A 21,810-nucleotide genomic window follows, 5' to 3' on the forward strand; every position below is an offset into this window, starting at 1 on the left:
AGAATAAGGTAAATAGCATTGAGGATAGGGAAGAAAATGATGCATTCGGAATAGAATCAATAGAGTTGGTGTGAGTAGATGTGTAGAAAGGGGAATAGAAAGGAGTCAAAGTGACTTTACTTGAACCATGGAGAGAGAAAGTGGTGTGACTGTTGAGAGCCTGAATTCCAATTTCACCCCTTGGAGCGAGAGCCAGGGTTGGCTGCAGACTATGTGATGTGAACAAGTTAACTTACAATCTTGAGCCTCATTTGCATATCTATAAAAAGAATGATAACAGTACCTATCTCACAAGGTAGTTATTAGGGTTGAGTGCAAAATTTCATATACAGTACTTCTCACAGTGCCTGGAACATGGAAATAATAAATGTTAGCTACTGTTGTTATTAATTGAATAGTATAACTTATGTAAATGTTGACAACATTAAAGAAGAAACATATTTCAGTAGGGTAAGCATGTCAGGTTTAGTTTTGTCCATGTTGTGCTTGAAGCGTCTATAAAATGCCAGGATACAAATAGAAATATAGATTTAAGGCTCAGAAGAAACATATAGACTGGAGATATAGCTTTGGGATTAATTAGTATAGGGATGGTTTGTTGAAGACACCAGAGTAGATGTGATCACTAAAGGAAATTTTGTAAAGTAGAAAAGAAACCCTGGTGTAGCTAGAATTCTGGGAGAATGAGATGTAGAGCCTTTGAAATAAATAGAGAAGGAATATTCAGAGAGGGAGGAGGAAAATCAGGAGAAGGAGTCACAGAAATCAAAGAAGGAGACTATTTCAGTAGTGGTCAATGATAAATGTAAAGATAAGGACTGAGAAGCACCCAGTTTGTGAATGTAGTTTCCATAAGGTGTTGGGGAAATAAATAAGGTTGAATGATGTTGATGAATGATGAATGGAGGAAAAACTAAAAGGAGGGTAAGAATATACTGCTGTTTTAACAAGCTTCATTATGAGACAGAACAGTAATAACATGGAGAAACAAGGCAAGGTATTTTTGTCTGCTTTATTTTGCTTTACTTCTTAAAATAGAAGAAATCTACTTCTGTTTACATTTTGATGGGAAAGAGCTAGTAGAGTGGAAGGAATTATTTGTAGATACACAAGCAGGACTTGATATTGATGGTGCATGATTCCTGAGGAGGCAAGAAGGAATAGGATAGGGCTCATCTTTCTTTTTCTTGTCAGAAAGGATTGTGTCTAATTTCCTGATCCGTCTGCAGCACCTAGCACAGTATCTGGTACATGGACGTATCCAATACATGTTTGTCAAACAAATAGATAAATGAGTGAATTAAAGAAGAAATGAATAGATGCAAAGAAAAGAAATAAGGATGATCGTGGTTGCAGATTAATTTTAAGTAATGAGGAAGAAAGTTGTGAGTTTAGCAAGTTGGTCTCTATTTTTTCAGTGAGGTAGAATGGAAAGTCATTGATTGAGAATGAGGGTAATGGCAAGGAGAAAATGCATGGCTGTTCATTGTGGAAAATGGGAGAAGTAGGGATGGGTAGACTACTGACAACAAGTTCCATTCACTTTTTTTAAAAAATGAACTGGTGTGGTAGTAAATTACAGCTGATCTGAATTTCTTTGTGACATCTAAACACTTTCCAGTAAGTCTGTTCTGGGACTCATTCCCAATAAACCATATTTAGACGAGCCACTTTATTAGCCAGTAGCTAGCTGGCATGGTCCTCAAGGTTGTTTCCTTTGCTGTTGCAGCCAGTGACACACTTACAACAGGTATGATTTCATAGTTAGCACTCTATTCCCCTTCACTGAGGCAAGGATCTTATAATTAAAGGCCAGACTGAATCATATTGGATGCAAATCCACAGGGCAGGGATTTCTTCATTTGCCAAAAAATTCCATCTGAAGCCCTAATTCCAAATCAACAGAAGCCAAGTGCCTCAGTACATCCCTTACTCAAAAACATGTGAACAAGGCCAACTTATGAGTAATAACTCTGTCCTCACAATCTTAAACCAGGTCTTTCCTTTATCAACATTCGCTGATGACATGTCTCATGTTCACAGTCCACTTTTTTTCTTTCCCTCAAATATCTTGGCTGTTTCCACTTTATCTTTAAAGAATTCTAGAAACACATTTAGAAGCAATTCAGTTAGCCTTGTGACAAAAGCAACACACTCCATTTTGCACACAGTTCTTGACTTTATTTTGCTACTGACTTAACCTCAAAGGAATGTAATAGTGTGAGGTACAAATGCTCTTAATAAACAGGATCGATCAAGGGTGCTTGACTCTCCTTGTTCATGTGCAAGTATACTGGGTTTTTTTGTGCCTCACTAAAACTATCAAGAGTACTAAAGGAAAAGGCCAGAAAGGCTTTCTCTATCAATCTACCACTCTTCACACTTGAGCATCATGCAGAATGTTTGGTTGTTCCTTAGGGGAGCTCTCCCAACTCAAGAAGTCTGTGTCAGCCACTGGAAATCCAATGCAGACCCAAAACTGAGGCAGGTGGAAAACTGCCTGATCATGGCTTTTAAGCTAATGAATAACAGTTTCTGTTGCTTGCTCCTCCTCAATTCCATCCACTTCCTCAGGATAATCAATCGGGAAAGGTTATTTAATCATACCAGGCTCATTGTTCCCATCATTAACATGTTTTAAATCAGACCAATGCCCATGCATATACCACAAGTAGAGAAAGCAATCTTGATTTTTTAAAAAACATGAACACTGAGGCACCAGAAGAAAGAAAATTCATGTTCTTATATGCGTCATTAGTCAAAAAACAGAAACTTTTGGGCTGTGATGAAATGAATTATCATCTCAAATAATTTTTAGTGCTCATTAGAAACATCTTGGTAGCCTTTAAGGAAGGTAGACTAGACTTTTGCAAACTGATTCCTAAATATAAGCCCACTGCCAGGTAGCCCACTATCTTTAAAGAGTTACAGTGGAAAATTATTACAGTCGGAATTCTACATATTCAGTAAGATCATCTTTCTTCTTCAGCGAAAGTGACCAAACACAATTCCAAAAATTAATGCTAGAGTCAAGTTGCTTAGTAACACTGAGCAATATAAAATATTCTTTCAAAAGCACCAAAAATTTATCATAAAGACAACTTGAAAAATGATGCTTAGCAAGGAAAAATTCACAAAACCATTTTTCCCAAAGAGAAATAGAAATGTCTACGTTCAGAAGTAAAACATCTTGGTAAACTGTTATGTAGTACTGCTAGGGGAAATGGTATGCACAAAAGCCTTTGGAATGAGTAGCGATTTCCTTGTATACTACCTGGCCAATATTTTATATTTATTGCCATGTTTATAGTCACTATGAAGATTTGAATGTATTGTATTTTAATATAATACCTTGTAAATTTATATATTGCAAATTTGTTGTTGTCAACATTTATTTCACCCAAAACCCCTGAAGAACAGGACATTTTCCCGTCAGTAGCAGAGGTACATCCCAAGACAAATTCTAAAAATAAGGCAACATTGCAGACTCTTCAGAGAGCACAGAGAGTTTTGAAAATCCCCCCAAGTGATTTCTACAACCCTCACAAAACTTCCCCATCCCAGTTCAAGCATCACTGTTTAAATATTTTAGCTTAAATTCTTCAGTTAATATCACATTTGGTAACTGGGCACTGGGGCTCATGCCTGTAATCCCAGCTACTTGGAAAGCTGAGGTGGGAGGATCACCTGAGCCCAGGAGTTCAAGAGCAGCCTGAGCAACATAGAAATACCCCATCTCTTGAATAAATATATTTAATGCAACAGATTACATGTCTGATTATCTAACAACATAATCCAGGAAATAATCTGTCCCATTTGCATATGTGTCCATGTGTTAATTAACCTTTATAATAGGTAATATTACTGAGCTGTTATATGTGCCAGGCATGGTGGTGCTAAGGGATTTTCACACATCATCTCATTTGTATCTATGACATAAGTGTAATTTATCCTGTGATTTTTAAAGATGAGTGCTATAAGATTTAGTGATATTAAGCTCATGGTCACCCATTCAAAAAATGGAAGAGCAAAAAGTCTAATTCCTAGAATCTAATCCAAAGTCTTTGATGGCAACACTATTTTCTGCTTTCTCCCACACTTGCCAATGGTACGAACTCTCAGAAATGAGGTGCAGAGATACAGGCTATATCTGCCCAAGAAAAAGGGAACATTGTCTTACATGTGTGACAACTAAATTCATTCATTCATTCATTCCACAAAAATATGTTGAATACTTGCACATTTCTGAATCCCAAGTACTCTTTTAGACCTTGGGAACATGCAATGGATAAATATGACAAACATTCCTGTTGCATGGAGCTATCTTTCTAAGGAGAAATGGGGAAACATGGAATAAAAAAAAATGCCCATATTATATCAAGTTGTGACCTGTCAGACAGTAGAGAAAAATCAAGCAAATAAGGGAAATAATGAAATGCTGAAATGAGAGGGGTCTAATTTAAATAGGGCAGTCAGCGATAGTAAATAAACAGCCCATTTTCAGAGCATGTTGTTGCATTGAATCCATATGTTTTCCTAATTAAATTTTTAGTAGAACTTAAAAAGCCATGCCTGTTCCCTTATTTATTGACCATGGCTGCTTTCTCACTACACTGGCAGAGCTAAGTAGTTGTGACAGAGATTGTATGGCCCACAAAGGCTAAAATATTTACTATCTAGCCCTTTACAGTAAAAGCTTGCTGACTCCTGAGCCATTCCTAAAGAATTTATTTGTGAAAATAATTATACACTTGTACTGGTGTATGATAATCGCTCAATAGCTAAATTATAAATACACATTAAAGAAATGTTTGCATTCCACAAAATTGCCAAATGCAGGAAAGATCAAGCTTTTTACAGGCAGCCTAAACTAGCAGCTAGTGCATCCCCTGCCTTCATTTTAACTCTTTATCTCCTAAAGAAAATGCTTTCTGTGTTATGTTGGAGCCTGCTTATTTCAGGCTTATGTTGGAGCCCTAAAAATACCAATTTATAATCTAAAGATGCAGAGTGGCATCATGAGAAATAGCCTTCTACAACTTCATGAGTGAAGGAGGAGCAACAAAAGATTGAATGTGACAGCTGACAGATAGGACAGAGCGAGAATACCTGTCAAACTGAGCTTTGTATCTTTTGGAGGCAAATCCCATTTTAGGTTGGTATATATTAACATAGTGCCGATCAATATTCAGTAATAGGAAATAAACTTAGCATAAATCATATTGAGTTAGCATTCCCTTAGCTCTTTATTTTTCCTAAGTTCTTCATAACAAATAGCCAATAATTCTTTATTTCTACAGAATAACAGACTGTTCCCCGAAAAAATTTTCTTCACTGTAATTGCATTCTGCCCTATCAATCATGTCCTTTTCCGAGAAGGAATCTTTATACATTGATTCTAATTTTTAAATGCAAGTATTTTTGATGCCAAACTTGTTTTAAAAGTTAGAGATAAAAATATGCAATACATATCCTGCCCTTTTACATACCAGGAAAGAAACCAGACACGATATAATAATGACATTTGTGATTAGGAATGGAAATGTAAAATGGCAACATGGAACTCCACAGAGGCAGGACTTAGACTAGCATTCATGAACTGTTTTTCTCATTTGTTTATTCATTCATTTCCTCAATGTTTATTGCACCTACTAAATGCCAGAGCCTCATGTTGCCCTTTGCAGGTAGAGGAGTGGCAACCCTCAAGGAGGCATCATTCTATGGAATAATGAGAGACAATACATAAGTAAGCCAACGAAGGAACAGGATCCTTTCAATTGTGACTATTAGCACAAATGAATAAACAGGGAGACATGAGGGAAAGTAACTTGAAGAAGGATTAGTATCTACCACTCTCCAGAATTATTAATGTCTCAGAATCTGTTTTTCTTCAATTATATAATAAAGAGAATGGAATACCTGCCTCAGAAATACTATAAAAGTTAAATAATTCAATAAAGTCCCTGGTTCTGTGTTTAAAATATAAAGTGTTCAATAGGATATTATTATTATTTATTATCAAAGGCTTTATCTGTCATTTGGTTAAATACTACACCTTTCCCCAGTGATGGGAAATCTCATCCCCTTAAATTATGGAAACTTAGCTGTCTTTTATTGAGAACCATACCCTATGCTGGTGCATTACCTAAACTACCTCATTTATTCTTCATACCTCTTTGTATTTCACAGACGTATATACTGAGGCTTACAAGGGTGAAATGTCTTATCCAACACCATACAGATAGTAAGTGGCAGAACTAGATTTAGATTCCAGCTAGGTCTGCCTCCATAGCCTGTCCCCTTCATCACTATACTAATACTACAAACCAACCCTGACCATATCATCCAAAAGAGACTCTGATGCAGTAATCATCTGTGTTGAATGTTGGAACTCATAGCCAGGGCCAGCATGGTTTGTAGGCTCAAATTATGTTTTTAGTCAAGTAGTGAAGAACCAGATAAGTGCAAAGAAACTCCATTCAGACTGCTACGTTAACACAGAGTGATAAAGCTGGCACCTCTTATCAAGGATGCAGATTTCAAGACAAGATAAAGAATATAACAGCCCCTTATATTAGAAAGGTATAGTACATATTACAATGTGTTTTTATGTTCTCCTTGTAATGAATCCTCATGCCTATATTTTCACACATTAAATGCAGACATTAAGGCTCAAAAATCTTCGAGTAGCAATGGTTTGTAAAGCTGAAACTTAAAACCAAGGCTTCTGATTTTGAGTATCATGTTTAGTTGATCAGAAAGCTAAAATCAGTGGAAAAGGTTGAATTTATGGTTTGCTGAAGGAAAGAAAATGTGCCTATCCCTTGGCTGACTGTATGAGTTCTTTTAGGACAGCTAGAAAATTAGCTCTGTAACTCCAGGCCTGAGCATAGTACAGGCTGTCTCCCTTGGGAGAGACACAGGTGGAGAAGGAGTCCGATGCCTCCCAGGTGCTCCCAGCTCTACGATGAGGGACTTTGTCCAAGATTTTTAGAAGCAAGACAACTAAGTGCCCTCTTAAAAATCTGGGAGCTCTGAGAATTTTACTTCTATTTAAGGATCACCATCACCTCTCTCCTTCTCCGTCATTTGCATTCTACATTTTAAAATATCCCCTTTGATTTCCCAGCCCCTACTGGGTAAGCAGCTGAGGAATCACTTATCTGTGTCTCTGTTTACAGTGTCACCCCTACCAGGTGTATAGCCAGAGAAGCACAAGGGAGAAAAGAGGCTGTGAAATATCTCCCTTGGGAAAGATCAGTGTCTTCAGAGAAGTGTTACAGCTAGCAGCTCAGAGCCAGCCAAGATGCCCAATTAGAATTCCTAAAAACTAGTTCCAAATGAAAATATAACCAGGAGAGGTAACCATATACCCTAGAGAGCAAAGTTAAGAAAATTAAAGCAAGCTATATTAGGGCAGACTTTTCCACAGGCTTAGCTATTTACCAGTAATATACCTAGAAGAAAGAATACTCAGAACAGGCTAAATAGCAAACTCAGCCCATGGCAGATCAACGGTAGCATTTTTCCAGCATGGCTCATAAAAGAATTCAAAATGACATTTTATTTTCTAAATTTAGATGTTACTGTAATTTGAATCCAAATTCTGCCAGGTGAGTTTTTCTCAGTGTGTTTTCAAATATTCACCTCCTGTGAACAAGAAAACATCCAAGCAATAGGAGAAAGGCCAACCTCTCATCACTCATGATTACCAGACTCCACAATCAATACTGAAACCTTAGCACTACAATAGTTGCTAGTATTGCAGGAAGTGTTACATCTAATCCTCAAGTCTAGATGCAAATCTTACCTAGCACACAGCTGTTTTCCATTCTTCAAAGAAGAACCCTGAAATCAGAAACATTTAAAAAATATGTTCCATAAGGACTTAGTATCACAGTGTGAATAGGAATATCTTTGTTAGGTGCAATAGGCATAAACTCTTGTGTAGAAATAAGAGTTAGTTTTTCATTCTCCCTGCTCCCCTCCCACATATGACCTCCACCAATTCCAACCTTTAAGCCCAAGTTTTGTTTTTAGGTTTTTCAAATTTCAGGAAAAATATTCCTTCCCAAAATTCAATGCATAATAGTAAAGAGAAAAAGATGATGTTGGAGTCCAATATATCACTTTGATATACCAATGCATCAAAAGTGTGGCTTTTGATCACCAGCATATGAACTTTCTGACATCAGTCTTATCCTCTGTAAAATGCAGATAAAAAGTAGGGCCATTAAGGTTAAGTATAATAAAAAAAAAAAAGTAGGGCCGTTATGAAGAATATACCAAGCACCTTGCCTGGTGCATACTAAGTATTTCATATATTTTAATTATCTTTCTTCCTTTAATCTGTGAATTCCTATTACTTAGATTAGAATACCTTCAATTTTCATCTAGTTTTTTCCATTCTAGATTAAAATATGTTCAGAAAGCACTGCATAGTTCCTGTCTCATATGGACTGTCATTGATTCTCAGAATGCAAGGCTCACTATCACTTGGAGCCTCTCTTACACTGAGAAATGTTGGTGCAGCTTAACATTGAACCCCAGTTCCACTAACCAGGACAGCTCAAAGTCCCATCACTTTTCCCACTCTTCATGTGTGTGTGCCTCTCTCTAACTTTCTTCTTGAAAGAAAGTACAAGGCTTTGAGGGTTCATCCCACATCAGAGTGAGAAGCAGAGCTCTGTTGATTTTCCACTGGAAGTACCTTCACATTTGCATTTGGTTATGCTAAGTTATTTTCCTAGAGAATTGAAGGTGTCACAGAGGAAGGGTCATGTCATATTCTACATAGCTTTATGTCATCCTGTAACTCCTACTGTCATCTGTGCTATGATATCCGCCTGAAGACAGTGTCAGCTCATGCCCCTACTGGTGCATGCAGCCCCCCTGAGATATAGTTTCCTGTCCCCTCAAATGTCTTGCTCATAAAATAACCCCACCTATCTTTCTCAGCACACTCTAGAATTGTGAATAAAAAACTTTTTTTCCCATTTCACTGGATGTGCCACACTTATAAACTTATATTTTAAAAATCCTGTCTGGGTACAGTGACTGTCACCTATAATCCCAGCACTTTGGTAGACCAAGATGGGAAGATTGCTTGAGCCTAGGAGTTCAAGTTTACAGTCAGCTATGATTACACCACTGTACTCCAGCCTGGGTGACATCGATACCTTGTCTATGAGAAAAACAAAAATAAAAATCCTATGTCACCTTTTTTTTCTTTAGCCCTTCTTCTATTTCCTCAAGCCTTATCAGATACAACCAAAGTTTCTCTATTGTGAATCCCTGCTAATATTTTCTTGAGCATTTTTAATCAGAATAGAGACCAGAAAACACTCCATAATGCTTGCCAGAAAGGCTATCCTGAATGAAACATTTAGGTTCAGTACTTGACAAGAGAAGTCAAGAACCTATGCATTAGCATCCCTGGGTGGCTTCTTGGCAAGAAATCCACAAGTGATGCACAACACAGAGTATGTCAGTCCATAGTCTCCCCACCATGAATCATCACTCAGCCTTTATTCACTTTTATTACACAGTAACTGACAAGTTGATGTCAAGCCCTTTTGTAGCCCCATCATTCAACTTTTAAGCCCCATCAATGATCTCACTCCATGATATGAAGCACCCCACATTGATTATAAATGTCTTTTAAAAACTGAATGTCAGCTGGGTGTGGTGGCTCACGCCTGTAATCCCAGCACTTTGGGAGGCCAAGGCTGGTGAATCACTTGAGATCAGGAGTTCGAGACCAGCCTGGCCAACATGGTAAAACCCCGTTTCCACTAAAAATACAAAAATTAGCAGACACGGTGGTGCACGCATAGAATCCCAGCTACTTGGGAGTTGAGGCAGGAGAATCGCTTGAACCCAGGAGGCAGAGTTTGCAGTGAGCCAAGATCACACCACTGCACTCCAGCCTGGGCGACAGAGTAAAACTCCATCTCAAAAAAACAAAACAAAACAAAACAACAAAAAACTGTATGTCCAGAGATAAGTAAAAACAAAACAGAATAATCTGCAAGAAGAAATTCCCAGAGCTTCCAATTAGTGTGGAAGCTCAGCTAAATTCAGATTTGTTTAGTTATCATGTCAAGTTCATTCAGCTGGCCCAATTATTGTAACAAAATTTAAATAGTCATTGATCACTTTGCTGAGGGCCATCTGAGAGTAAAATATTCCCAGTTACAGGACACTTTGTTAATATTCAGAAATACTGGAGAACATGGGCAGAGTCCAAGCACAGAATGTATTGTTGCCCTGTGAAGAATGGCATTCGAATATTAAAGACTAAATGTTTTGTATTCATTAATAAGAAAATATTTCCAGAAAGAAGTATATTTCTGAAAATGAGAGTATTCCAGCCAGAAGAAATACAAGAACTAGCATATTTTTGCTAATTTAAAGAATTCTAAATCAATGCATAACTCCATAATTATATTTTAACATTTGTGAAAAATACATATTTACTCAATAATAATTTAACTGTGCTTTGAGTACTTATGTGCCAGGCATATGTACTAAAGACTTCTCCCAACCTTTTGTGCAGTAGAGATGAAGTGAAGGTTTTTTGTTGATTTACTTTGTGAATGAAGCCAAAAAAGTGTTTTGGCATTATACAAAGTGGGATCCAAAATTGATGAAGTGTCTATTCACAAATTAAAGTTATCTGCTTATAATGCTCTTGAAAATCACTCATTATAAAAGAGATAGATAGTCTTCAAATACAAGTTTAATGATAAGGTTGTCACCATCTGGTATATGACTTTGCTTTTTAGTACTAACAGAGCTTTTTCACAACTTAAGATTGCCCTGGAATTTAGATAAGCTTCAGACAAAAGTCATATGACCTGCTCAGGATCTTCAGAGGCAGAATAGGACTGTGAATCCAAGATGCTGAATGCAAATTCCAACTCTTTCTTCTATACCTACTACATATTGTCATTCAAAAAACATAGAAGGACAAAGCCACAGCTTTTATCTCCAAAGCAAGAGTATCCAGATATTAGCAAGACCCATGAGCATGCACAGAATTTTTTCTGAATCATATATAGAATCAAAACTCAGAATTTTTTCTGAATCAGTACAAAAATTTCGACTAAAACTTCTAGGGAATTGAGGTATGAATCAAATCCTTAAGATTCCCTAGGCAAACTAATAAGCTAATCTCTGACAAATAATCAAAATGTCCCCAGATACTATGCAAACAGAACCTAATAAATGGCATACTATTAACTAGGCTGTGGCCAAAGAAATAAAAGTTTTCATTTTTAAAATTTGATTATTTTTGCATTTTTAATTTTCCTTTTTTCCCTCCCAGGAAATAGATGAGTATGAAGGAGTTCTGTCTTCCTTGTTATGAAATCTTTCTTCTTCCTAATCAGTGCTTTCTGAATGTAGCACTCCTGTTCGGGGCAAAACCCCCACGATTCCATAGTTACCAATGATTTCTGACAACAATATTATGTCTTTCAAATAGTTCATAAGCAATATTTACAGTGATTAAAATTCTTCAACTATTTATGTTGATTTTTGTGATTCTCTGGAAAGAAAATGAGAGCTACACTCAGAAAACCTTGGTTCAGTAGCTAGCTTTGATACTTACATGTATAAGCTGTATTGCTTTATTTCTCTGCTTCTCTAAGCTCAGTTTTTACTTTCTCATCAATGAAATGGTAATGATAACACTTGTCCTACAAATTTCAGAGGAATATGAGCTCAAAATGGTTCAATTACAATAAAAGAACTTTGTTAATTTCAGAGAATTCAGAAACTTTCAGAACTCCACTCAGGATTTGGAGCATTGATGAGAAAGGTGTCATTGTCTCATGCACTTTCTTGATCTCTTAAATGTGTGACTAAGAAATAAAAGAGGCAGATGTTTTAAAAATGATTCTGTGGATATGCTTAAGATGAGGCCACCCCCACACTGTGCACTGGACTATTCACTATTCTAGAACAGTTTCCCTAATTGTCCTCTTCCAGTAAAATTCTCAAAAGATATGTTTACTACTGCTAACTTCACATCTTCTCCCATTCTGGCAAGCCTGTTTGGAGCAGGTTCAAGAGAGAATGGTTGATATGTTATGTTGAGAATAGCATGTCACTCCTGTGGCCTTCCTCTCAGAAATTCATAACTCCAGTCTAACTATGAGAAAAACATCAGCCAACCTCAACTTAAAGTGCATTCTATACAATACATAATGTGTTCCTCAAAACTATCAAGACCATCAAAACAATGAAAGTTAGAGAAACTGTCCCAGCCCAGAAGAACCTAAGGAGCTGTGACAACTAAAGATAACGTGGTATTCTGGATGGGATCCTGGAACAGAAACAGGACTTCGGGTAAAATGTAAGGAAATCTGAATAAAGCATGGAGCTAACTAACTCCATATAAAAATTATTGACATGGATTTACTAATTGTGACTAATCTACCATACTAATGCAAGGGGTGAATAATAGAAGGACTTTGCTGTGGGGTATATAGAAACTGTCTGCATTGTGTTTACAACTCTTCTATAAATCTAATACTATTCTAAAAACAAAAAGGCAATATACAGATGTTAGCTAATAGTTTTGGAACTTGTAGTAAGAGTCATAGCAGTAGTTACAATAATAGTAGTTAGTAATAGAAGATTCATAAGCATGCTAGAAGAGACAACCCAATTAGCCTGTTTCTTCCATGCAGCACACATAGGCAGGGTTGAAATGCATACATAGCCCTCTTGAGGAACTATAATCTTAATTTTAGCAATAAGAAATCTGTCCAGGCTGGGCGCGGTGGCTCACGCTTGTAATCCCAGCACTTTGGGAGGCCGAGGTGGGCGAATCACGAGGTCAGGAGATCGAGACCACGGTGAAACCCCATCTCTACTAAAAATACAAAAAAAATTAGCCGGGCGTGGTGGCGGGCGCCTGTAGTCCCAGCTACTCGGAGAGGCTGAGGCAGGAGAATGGCGTGAACCCAGGAGGCGGAGCTTGCAGTGAGCCGAAATCGCGCCACTGCACTCCAGCCTGGGTGACAGAGCGAGACTCCGTCTCAAAAAAAAAAGAAATCTGTCCAATTCACATTTATAAAAGATAACTCCCTGAATAGGATGCTTCTCTAGAGGCTTTATAAAGATGACAAAAGGGTGTGTTGAGAAGGACTGAATCCAAACTTTTGTGAGAGGTTTATGCCACTTATTCTACATATTTAAATACAGTGTAGACTTAAAGACATATAGCAGAGTTTGGTATCAAAATTTCCAGCTGATATTCACAAAGAAGATAACACTTAGCTAGGGTGGCCAAGGACAAGGCATCAAGCCTAGACCCTCCTGTTCTCATCTACCCTTTTCCTCAACTATCTCTGCCGGTAAGATCGCTCTCTAAATACTAAATTTTAATCCATTAGTTTTTGCAATCTCTTTTGCTTGCCTTCAACACACTCTACAAAAATGGCTACCTGCTTCTGTGTTGACTAAAATGGCTCCACAGAGCCGACATTTTCAGAACTCAATATGCCTGTACCCCTTTTCGCAGCTGTATCTCTCTTTCTGTAGGGAAGACAGAAGGAATGGAAGGCAAGCACTCCACGGAGTGAGACATCACTTTATCATATAAAAGTAATGGCTTTGTAGTGGTTTCCACAAGATTACTAGAAAAAGAGATAGTGCCACTTCATTACATGGTCTGCAACTGGAATTTGCACATTAAATTACTTCTAGTCCCATGATATACCCACTGTTACACTTCCAGATTGTCGCACATACTTATCTCTGCAAGAACAGTCTTCTCGTCTCTCTTTATCTTAAGATTTTGACTGGACCAGAAAGCCCCTGCTAATGACTTCTCAACCCCAAGTTTATATCAAGGGTTCTTTTAGAACCAAAACACTCCTCTGTATATTAGCAGTTGTCACATTGTATTATAATTGTTCATCAGATTTAAGGTACATGAATGCATTTCCATGTCTCTCTGGATCACTGTCAAATCAAGAACCAGAACATTGACTGATACACAGTAGGGATGCAAATGCATAACTTAGAATGGATGGATAGATTCCTTCCCAATCGAAAGTATAGTATAGGATCATTTTTACTCAAAGATTGTGTCATGCTATTTCTCAAGGACCTTTAAATCTTAGGGCAGAGGCTGCTGTAAAGAAGCTGTCTTTCATATCACCATACACCCTATGCGCTACTCTGTCAAAAACGTCAATGCTTAAAAACAATGAGGTTCTTAAGATGTATTTCAAATCTACATTTATGTCACATTCTCAGGATAAGGAATAATAGCGGAAATAAAATTTCAAAAACCACGATGAAATTACATGAGTATAAAAGACGATCTTCAGGATATTTCTTTTGTAAGTGTTTGTTCTTTATACTGAATAAGAGCTGTTAAAATCCAAGCTACAGCTACGGTAAAAACTTGTGAACATTTAAAAAAGTGATTAAACTAAATAAAAAATTTGAAATTAACTAAAAAAAAGGCATGAGTAGGATTAAACATACTCTCTGAAACCTCACAGGAGGTATAGTTTCCTCTGGGTAAATACTAGAAACATTATTTGTTCCTTTTCACATTTCCTTAACATTTAACAAAAAACTGAAATGTATTAAGGACTCATTTTATTAATTGACCTAATCTCCATTTAAGAGAGTTTAAAAATTTTAAATAATATATTCTTGCAAAAACTCTCTAACAATAAAGCAGAGTATTAAAGCACAGTAAATTATCATGGTTACATATTATTATTATTATACTTTAAGTTCTAGGGTACATGTGCACAAAGTGCAGGTTTGTTACATATGTATACATTTGCCATGTTGGTGTGCTGCACCCATTAACTGGTCATTTACATTAAGTATATCTCCTAATGCTATCCCTCCCCCCTCCCCCCACCCCATGACAGGCCCCTCCCCCCTCCCCCCACCCCATGACAGGCCCCAGTGTGTGATGTTCCCCTTCCTGTGTCCAAGTGTTCTCATTGCTCAATTCCCACCTATGAGTGAGAACATGTGGTGTTTGGTTTTCTGTCCTTACGATAGTTTGTTGAGAATGAACAAACTCAAAGAACATGAACTCATCCTTTTTTATGGCTGCATAGTATTCCATGGTGTATATGTGCCACATGGTGTTTGTTGAGAATGAACAAACTCAAAGAACATAAACTCATCATTTTTTATGGCTGCATAGTATTCCATGGTGTATATGTGCCACATTTTCTTAATCCAGTCTATCATTGATGGACATTTGGGTTGGTTCCAAGTCTTTGCTATTGTGAATAGTGCTGCAATAAACATACGTGTGCATGTGTCTTTATAGCAGCATGATTGCCCTTGCCAGAACTTCCAATACTATGTTGAATAGGAGTGGTGAGAGAGGGCATCCCTGTCTTGTGCCAGTTTTCAAAGGGAATGCTTCCAGTTTTTGCCCATTCAGTATGATATTAGCTGTGGGTTTGTCATAAATAGCTCTTATTGAGATATGTCCCATCAATACCTAATTTGAGAGTTTTTAGCATGAAGTGCTGTTGAACTTTGTTAAAGGCCTTTTCTGCATCTATTGAAATAATCATGTGATTTTTGTCGTTGGTTCTGTTTATATGCTGGATTACGTTTATTGATTTTAGTATGTTGAACCAGCCTTGCATCCCAGGGATGAAGCCCACTTGATCATGATGGATAAGCTTTTTGATGTGCTGCTGGATTCGGTTTGCCAGTATTTTATTGAGGAATTTTGCATCAATGTTCATCAGGGCTATTGGTCTAAAATTCTCTTTTTTTTGTTGTGTCTCTGCCAGGCTTTGGTATCAGGATGATGTTGGCCTCATAAAATGGGTTAGGGAGGATTCCCTCTTTTTCTATTGATTGGAATAGTTTCAGAAGGAATGGTACCAGCTCCTCCTTGTACCTCTGGTAGAATTTGGCTGTGAATCCATCTGGTCCTGGACTTTTTTTGGTTGGTAGGCTATTAATTATTACCTCAACTTCAGAGCCTGTTATTGGTCTATTCAAGGATTCAACTTCTTCCTGGTATAGTCTTGGGAGGGTGTATATCTCCAGGAATTTATCCATTTCTTCTAGATTTTCTAGTTTATTTGCGTAGAGGTGTTTATAGTATATTCTGATGGTAGTTTGTATTTCTGTGGGATCAGTGGTGATATCCCCTTTATCAGTTTTTGTTGTGTCTATTTGATTCTTCTCTCTTTTCTTCTTAGACCTATGGTTACATATTTTAAACTAATTCCTTCCATGCCTGAATGTATTCAAGTTTTTTCTTAGGGCCACTTTGTGTCACATAGTGCACTAAATCCCTGAGAGTAGGGAAATGAAGAAATTTACCCATACCCTGAAGGAGTTTACTATTTATTGGAGAGATGAACAAGTATAGGTCACTGCAATGAAATGTTTGGGAATGATGTCAAAGTATGCCTGGAGGCACTGTGGAAATGCACAGGAGAGATACTAACCTTGAAACAGGTGGCTCTTCTCCAACACAATGAAAGTTGCTCCCTTCACTGACATTCAGTGAAAAGAGGCAAGTAGATGTTACTTGTGGATTCAACATTTTACCTAACAGTTGTAGGGAAAGAAAAAGGTAGATGAAATTCAACCTTTCTTCTGAAATTTAGCAGCAGTAAGTGTTGTTTGGTTTATAATTGAAGAAGTTAAGTGTTTGGGTGATCATAATGGAAATAACATAATAGAAATGTTACTGAAAACGCAAGAAACGTTCATGGAAAGGGCAAAGTATAAAGGAAGCAGCATGACCTTTGTCTTAAGTAGACAGATTTGAATCACAGCTCTGTCACTTACTACTCATGTATCTATAGACAAATCATATAAATTACCTAAACCTCAATTTCTTCATATGCAAAATGAAAAGAATACTAGCTTACTCATGGAATTACTATAAGCATTAAATAAGATAATGTTTATATGGCATTTTTCAGATCACCTGGGCCATCTTAAAGGACTAAAATGTGATGGTATAGATCTAATTATAAATTAAACTAGGTATTTCAATGTAGGATGCTTTACCCCTGACAGGGAGTCGGAGAATGTTGACAAGTGTGAAGCAGTGATCTGATTTCAGAGTGCCTGGAGTACCAAGCAGAGAATAAAGGCAGGGATATGGTTCATAATGACAAAGATCATGGTGATGATGACAGTGAAGATGATAATCACTACAACTCCTTCCAAAGCTTAGAACATTTATCACTTTGATTTCCTATGACCAATTATTTACTTATATATATATTTTAAAGTCCACTTAGGAAAAATCATGTTTCAGTTAACCCCTTTGCTAAGTAGACCCTCTTTGGCTCTAAAAGAAGTCAGAATCTCTGGAATGTCTTACTTGGTATTATATGAACCAATGTGAAATCACATATTCTCACTGAACAATTTTTCTACTCCTAGTGGTAAAATATGTAGCCTTAATATCCTACATGCATTGAGTCAGAATGAAGCTCAGTGACCAGTGAGCAATCTGGGATATTGACCTCATCCTACCTATTGTCTTACTTCCTGTGCATTGCTTATACTTAGGAGTGGCTTCAGCATTAGGTAAAATTCCAGCATTTGCTTTCTCTCTCTTTCACTTCCCTTTAACCTGAAAGAGTGCAAAAGCTTTGAATTCAAGCTCACTTGGATACTAATCCCGGCCCCAAGACTCTACAGCTTCCACCAAAGTACTTAACAGCCTCTGTACCTGTTTTCTAATTTGAAAAAGTAGTGGGTACAATACCTATTTTAGGAGGTTTAAAACTTCTTAAACATGATAGCAAATAACAGACACCTTGGATAGTGTCTGGCACATAGCAGTCACTAAACATTCAATAAACACTGGCTTTTTTGCATTATTCTTTTCATGCACTGTTACCTCATTTGATTTAGGAGGGCAATGTTGGCTCCATTTTACAGATGAGCTATAAGATACGTTAAGATAATTTCTTAGGCCACACATAGGGTAAGTAAAGAAGGGATTTGACCCTAAGTCTCCTAATGCTTGCCACAGACACTTTTGGTGCCCTGTGCTAACATCCTCTTACAAGACTGATTTCAGCCATAGCTGCAGTAGATGGTTCCTGCAGTGGGAAATATCCCACTTCAGGCATCCACTGTACCATTTGTCTCTCCTCTTCTTGGTCTCAAGTGTCTCTCTAAAGGCCCTAGGAGTTTTCAGGCAAGAGAATCCTGGAAGTACACAGGAGTTAAAGTCCTTAACAATATCCTTTAATGAATGGACACTGGCATTCATTCTCTTACTTCTGACAGATAATTCTCAATTGCATTACTTGAGCCAGAGTTGGCTACGGGGGGAGCTATCTCAATAACACACCCTACTTTGGCTTTTCCTTGTCTATAGCATTCTAATTAATAACCCTTAATCCTGCTTCCTGGGATCACCTCCCCAATAAATGACCTGCATCTAACTCCTTGTCTCAGACTACATTTTGGGAACTAAAGGTTTGGGTGAGAGAAGAAAGGGTGTTTTGTTTTGTTTTGTTTTCATTTGTGTTTGTACAGCATTTCTCTCTATTTCTCCCTAGGTCACCAAGATGCTGGCAGTGGTTGTAATTCTGTTTGCCCTTTTATGGATGCCCTACAGGACTCTTGTGGTTGTCAACTCATTTCTCTCCAGTCCTTTCCAAGAAAATTGGTTTTTGCTCTTTTGCAGAATTTGCATTTATCTCAACAGTGCCATCAACCCGGTGATTTACAATCTCATGTCCCAGAAATTCCGTGCAGCCTTCAGAAAGCTCTGCAACTGCAAGCAGAAGCCAACAGAGAAACCTGCTAACTACAGTGTGGCCCTAAATTACAGTGTCATCAAGGAGTCAGACCATTTCAGCACAGAGCTTGATGATATCACTGTCACTGACACTCACCTGTCTGCCACAAAAGTGTCTTTTGATGACACCTGCTTGGCTTCTGAGGTATCCTTTAGCCAAAGTTGATTCATGAATTAGAAGAAAATGGATGACAAAGAAAATGAGAATCTGTGCAGTCATCAACAAAAGGGAGAACATGGCCAATAGTCATATGTGAAGACAGAGCAGATCAGTCTTTGTCAATGCTCTAACAAGTCCTGGCCCTAGATACTTTAACCCATGAGGATGACTCAGACTTTCCTTCTTACAAACTAGTATCACTAAAAATGGAGCAGATCTGTGAAATAGCTAAATGATGGAAACTTAAAGTTTAGTCCTTTTCATTTAACTTAAGAAATTCACCGTATTTTCTGAACTTATAGAGTTTCAATAAAATCTAGACATCAATTTACATTATTCATAGTAACCTTATCAAATGTCACTTTTCAACTCCCCTAATTTATTTATACATTCGATAATTTGACAACATGCAGATTTTTAAATGTTTGCATTTAGTATTCATTTTAACATAGTACAGGGCTAGTTCATGGATATCTGAAATTAAAGGGAAAAATACTACAGAAACATTTTATTTATTGAGTAAAAATAAGATTTTAGACATACATGTTAACTGTATTTTAAAAACTGCCATAATGTTTATAAAATTCTGAGATGATTTTTATATCTTAGAAGGTAGATAATCATCAATCAACTTTAATGTAAAATAAACCTCAAAATATCTGAAATTATTAATTAAGGAGAAATGTAGATTTTAAGATAAATCCAACTCTTATCAACTCTTCCAGCCTCCCACATGATGGGTGGAAAAAGGTAAAAACCCAGATTAAGTAACTGTGAAGATACAAACTAACATACAATTAAATTTGAAAAGTATAGTCAAAAGTATTTAGAATTAGATTTTGCCTCTTCTCATGATGCTTTTAAGCAAGAAAATCTTTTTGAACATTCTTGTTTATAAACTACTCAGCCATGTCAAGCAAATCATTCAAGCAAAATCTAGCTCAAAAGTCTGAAACATTCTCAAAAGCTTCATTGTTATTCTAAGTCAGCCAAAATCCTGGTATCCCTCTTCCAGATGAAGAGCTCCCACTGAGAATTGTAGTCTACGGATTTTACTTTGGCTGCAATTGTCTTTCTTTCCTATCTGCTTGTCGTTTGTAGGTTCTTTTTTTGTTTTTCTAAAATGCTAGTGATATTTTATTTACAGATTCTAAAAGCAATGCAAAATTCTGTTGGCTTTATTTTCAGCAGAGTTAAAACTGATTTCATCATATTATCAGTATGTCATCTTTATATTTATGACTGACATCTGCTATTCCAGTGATTATTGGAGACTCGTGAATGAATCTGTCCAGGACACTTGTCAGTTCCTACCTGAATCTCTTACCTACTGAGATTTGGCCAACCAGAATCTCCAAGGGCAAAAATTGCCCTTGGTGATGGTTCAGTAGTCACTGATTTTTAATGAGTAGATCAAAAAGTACCCATACCTTTACACGCCCGTAGGCTGTCACTTTTCCTCTCCAGCCTATATCCCTATTTTATGGACTTTTCTAGAACCTAATTGCTAATAATAATTACGCCTCCCCATCTTCTTAATGAAGAATACACCATTCTACTTCTGAAACTTGTTTTTATGTGCTGTTTCATGGAGAATCTGCTATCCAGAACCTCATTCTAGAGTATGCTTTTTTTTGAAAATTGGCCTTATCTACTCCAGCAAGACATTTTTATCCTGTTACTATAACAGTAAATGAATGCAAGCAAATATTTGCAGGAAATACCCTAAAACCCTACCTGTATGACAGTAAGCAATCTATGTTAACTGACTTTTTGTTCTGGTATAAATATTAATCTTGGCATCATATAAATAGAGCACCATAGTGACCCAACCCCAAATCACACAAGCACATGTGTGTTTATAAACACATACCCACATGTTCATAAATTGGTAAAAAAGGGGACTGGAATACATGAGATTTTTTCATTACAGAAAGGAACTAATATCATTGAGCATCTACTATGTCTCAGGTATGCTGGTAGGTAGTCAATCAACATTTTCTTCATCACAATTTCACTATGGCTGTGATTTCTCTGATGATTAGACCAGTATTCCTGTGACCTAATTCGTAATCAATAAAAAGTTACGGGTTTTGCAGAATGATTATATCAGGTGCTAAAAAATACAATTAGTTTAACATGATATACACAGAATACAAAGATGCTCTTCTTATCTTTGGAAATTTAATGTATGGGCTGAATTCTTCCACTTTTATTTTTAAAAAGTTATTTCTCAAAAATCTGTTAGTTTTAGACCACATGGGAAATCCATAAGAACTCAGTTCATAGTGTTTTAACTCTAAAGCAAATGCCATTTTAAAATTAAATGTTCCTATGTAATGTCCAATAGATATTTGAATTTACACAGAAGAGATATAACTTTTTAAAATATTCTTTATCACACTATACTCAATCATAAAATATTTCCATAAAGAATCAAAACTTAATATACCACCAAATGAGAAATAAAGAGCTAGATTAAAATTTGCTGGTGAAATGAAGCAATGTTATTAACAGCCCTCCTTAATAAAAATTCCCTGTGTTCTTTTGTTACTTCCAATTTCATTAATTGCTGAGGGTCTTTGGTTAGATCTCACACCTGAGGTAATTGAGTAAAGGGCACAGATCATGAATAAAATGAACAAACATAAATTCCCTCTTAGGACCTAAGGGCTGTGAGTATATTTCTAGACCTTAACTTACAAGGCAAATATTCTAAATGCTGAAGAAAAATAAGACAAGTCCAAACTCTACAGTCATTCTTAAACAAATTGAATGTACAGAACAATATACCGTGATAATATACCAAAATAAATGGCTGATTTGGCTAACCAATTAGCAATGTCAAAGGAAA

At 36.8% G+C, this 21,810-nt stretch overlaps 1 protein-coding gene across 1 annotated transcript in view; it reads left to right on the forward strand.

Annotated features, from left to right (window-relative positions):
• TRHR (thyrotropin releasing hormone receptor) overlaps positions 1-21,063 on the forward strand; it is a 36,060-nt gene extending 14,997 nt beyond the window's left edge. Inside the window, exon 3 of the mRNA XM_032758487.1 lies at positions 18,555-21,063. Within this exon, the coding sequence (XP_032614378.1) occupies positions 18,555-18,962 (408 nt within the window). The 3' untranslated portion in view covers positions 18,963-21,063. The remainder of the gene's footprint in view (positions 1-18,554) is intronic.
• Positions 21,064-21,810: the final 747 nt, after the last annotated feature.

This window comes from Hylobates moloch, unplaced genomic scaffold (assembly GCF_009828535.3).
Source record: "Hylobates moloch isolate HMO894 unplaced genomic scaffold, HMol_V3 SCAFFOLD_9, whole genome shotgun sequence".
In the NCBI taxonomy this organism is placed as follows: domain Eukaryota; kingdom Metazoa; phylum Chordata; class Mammalia; order Primates; family Hylobatidae; genus Hylobates; species Hylobates moloch.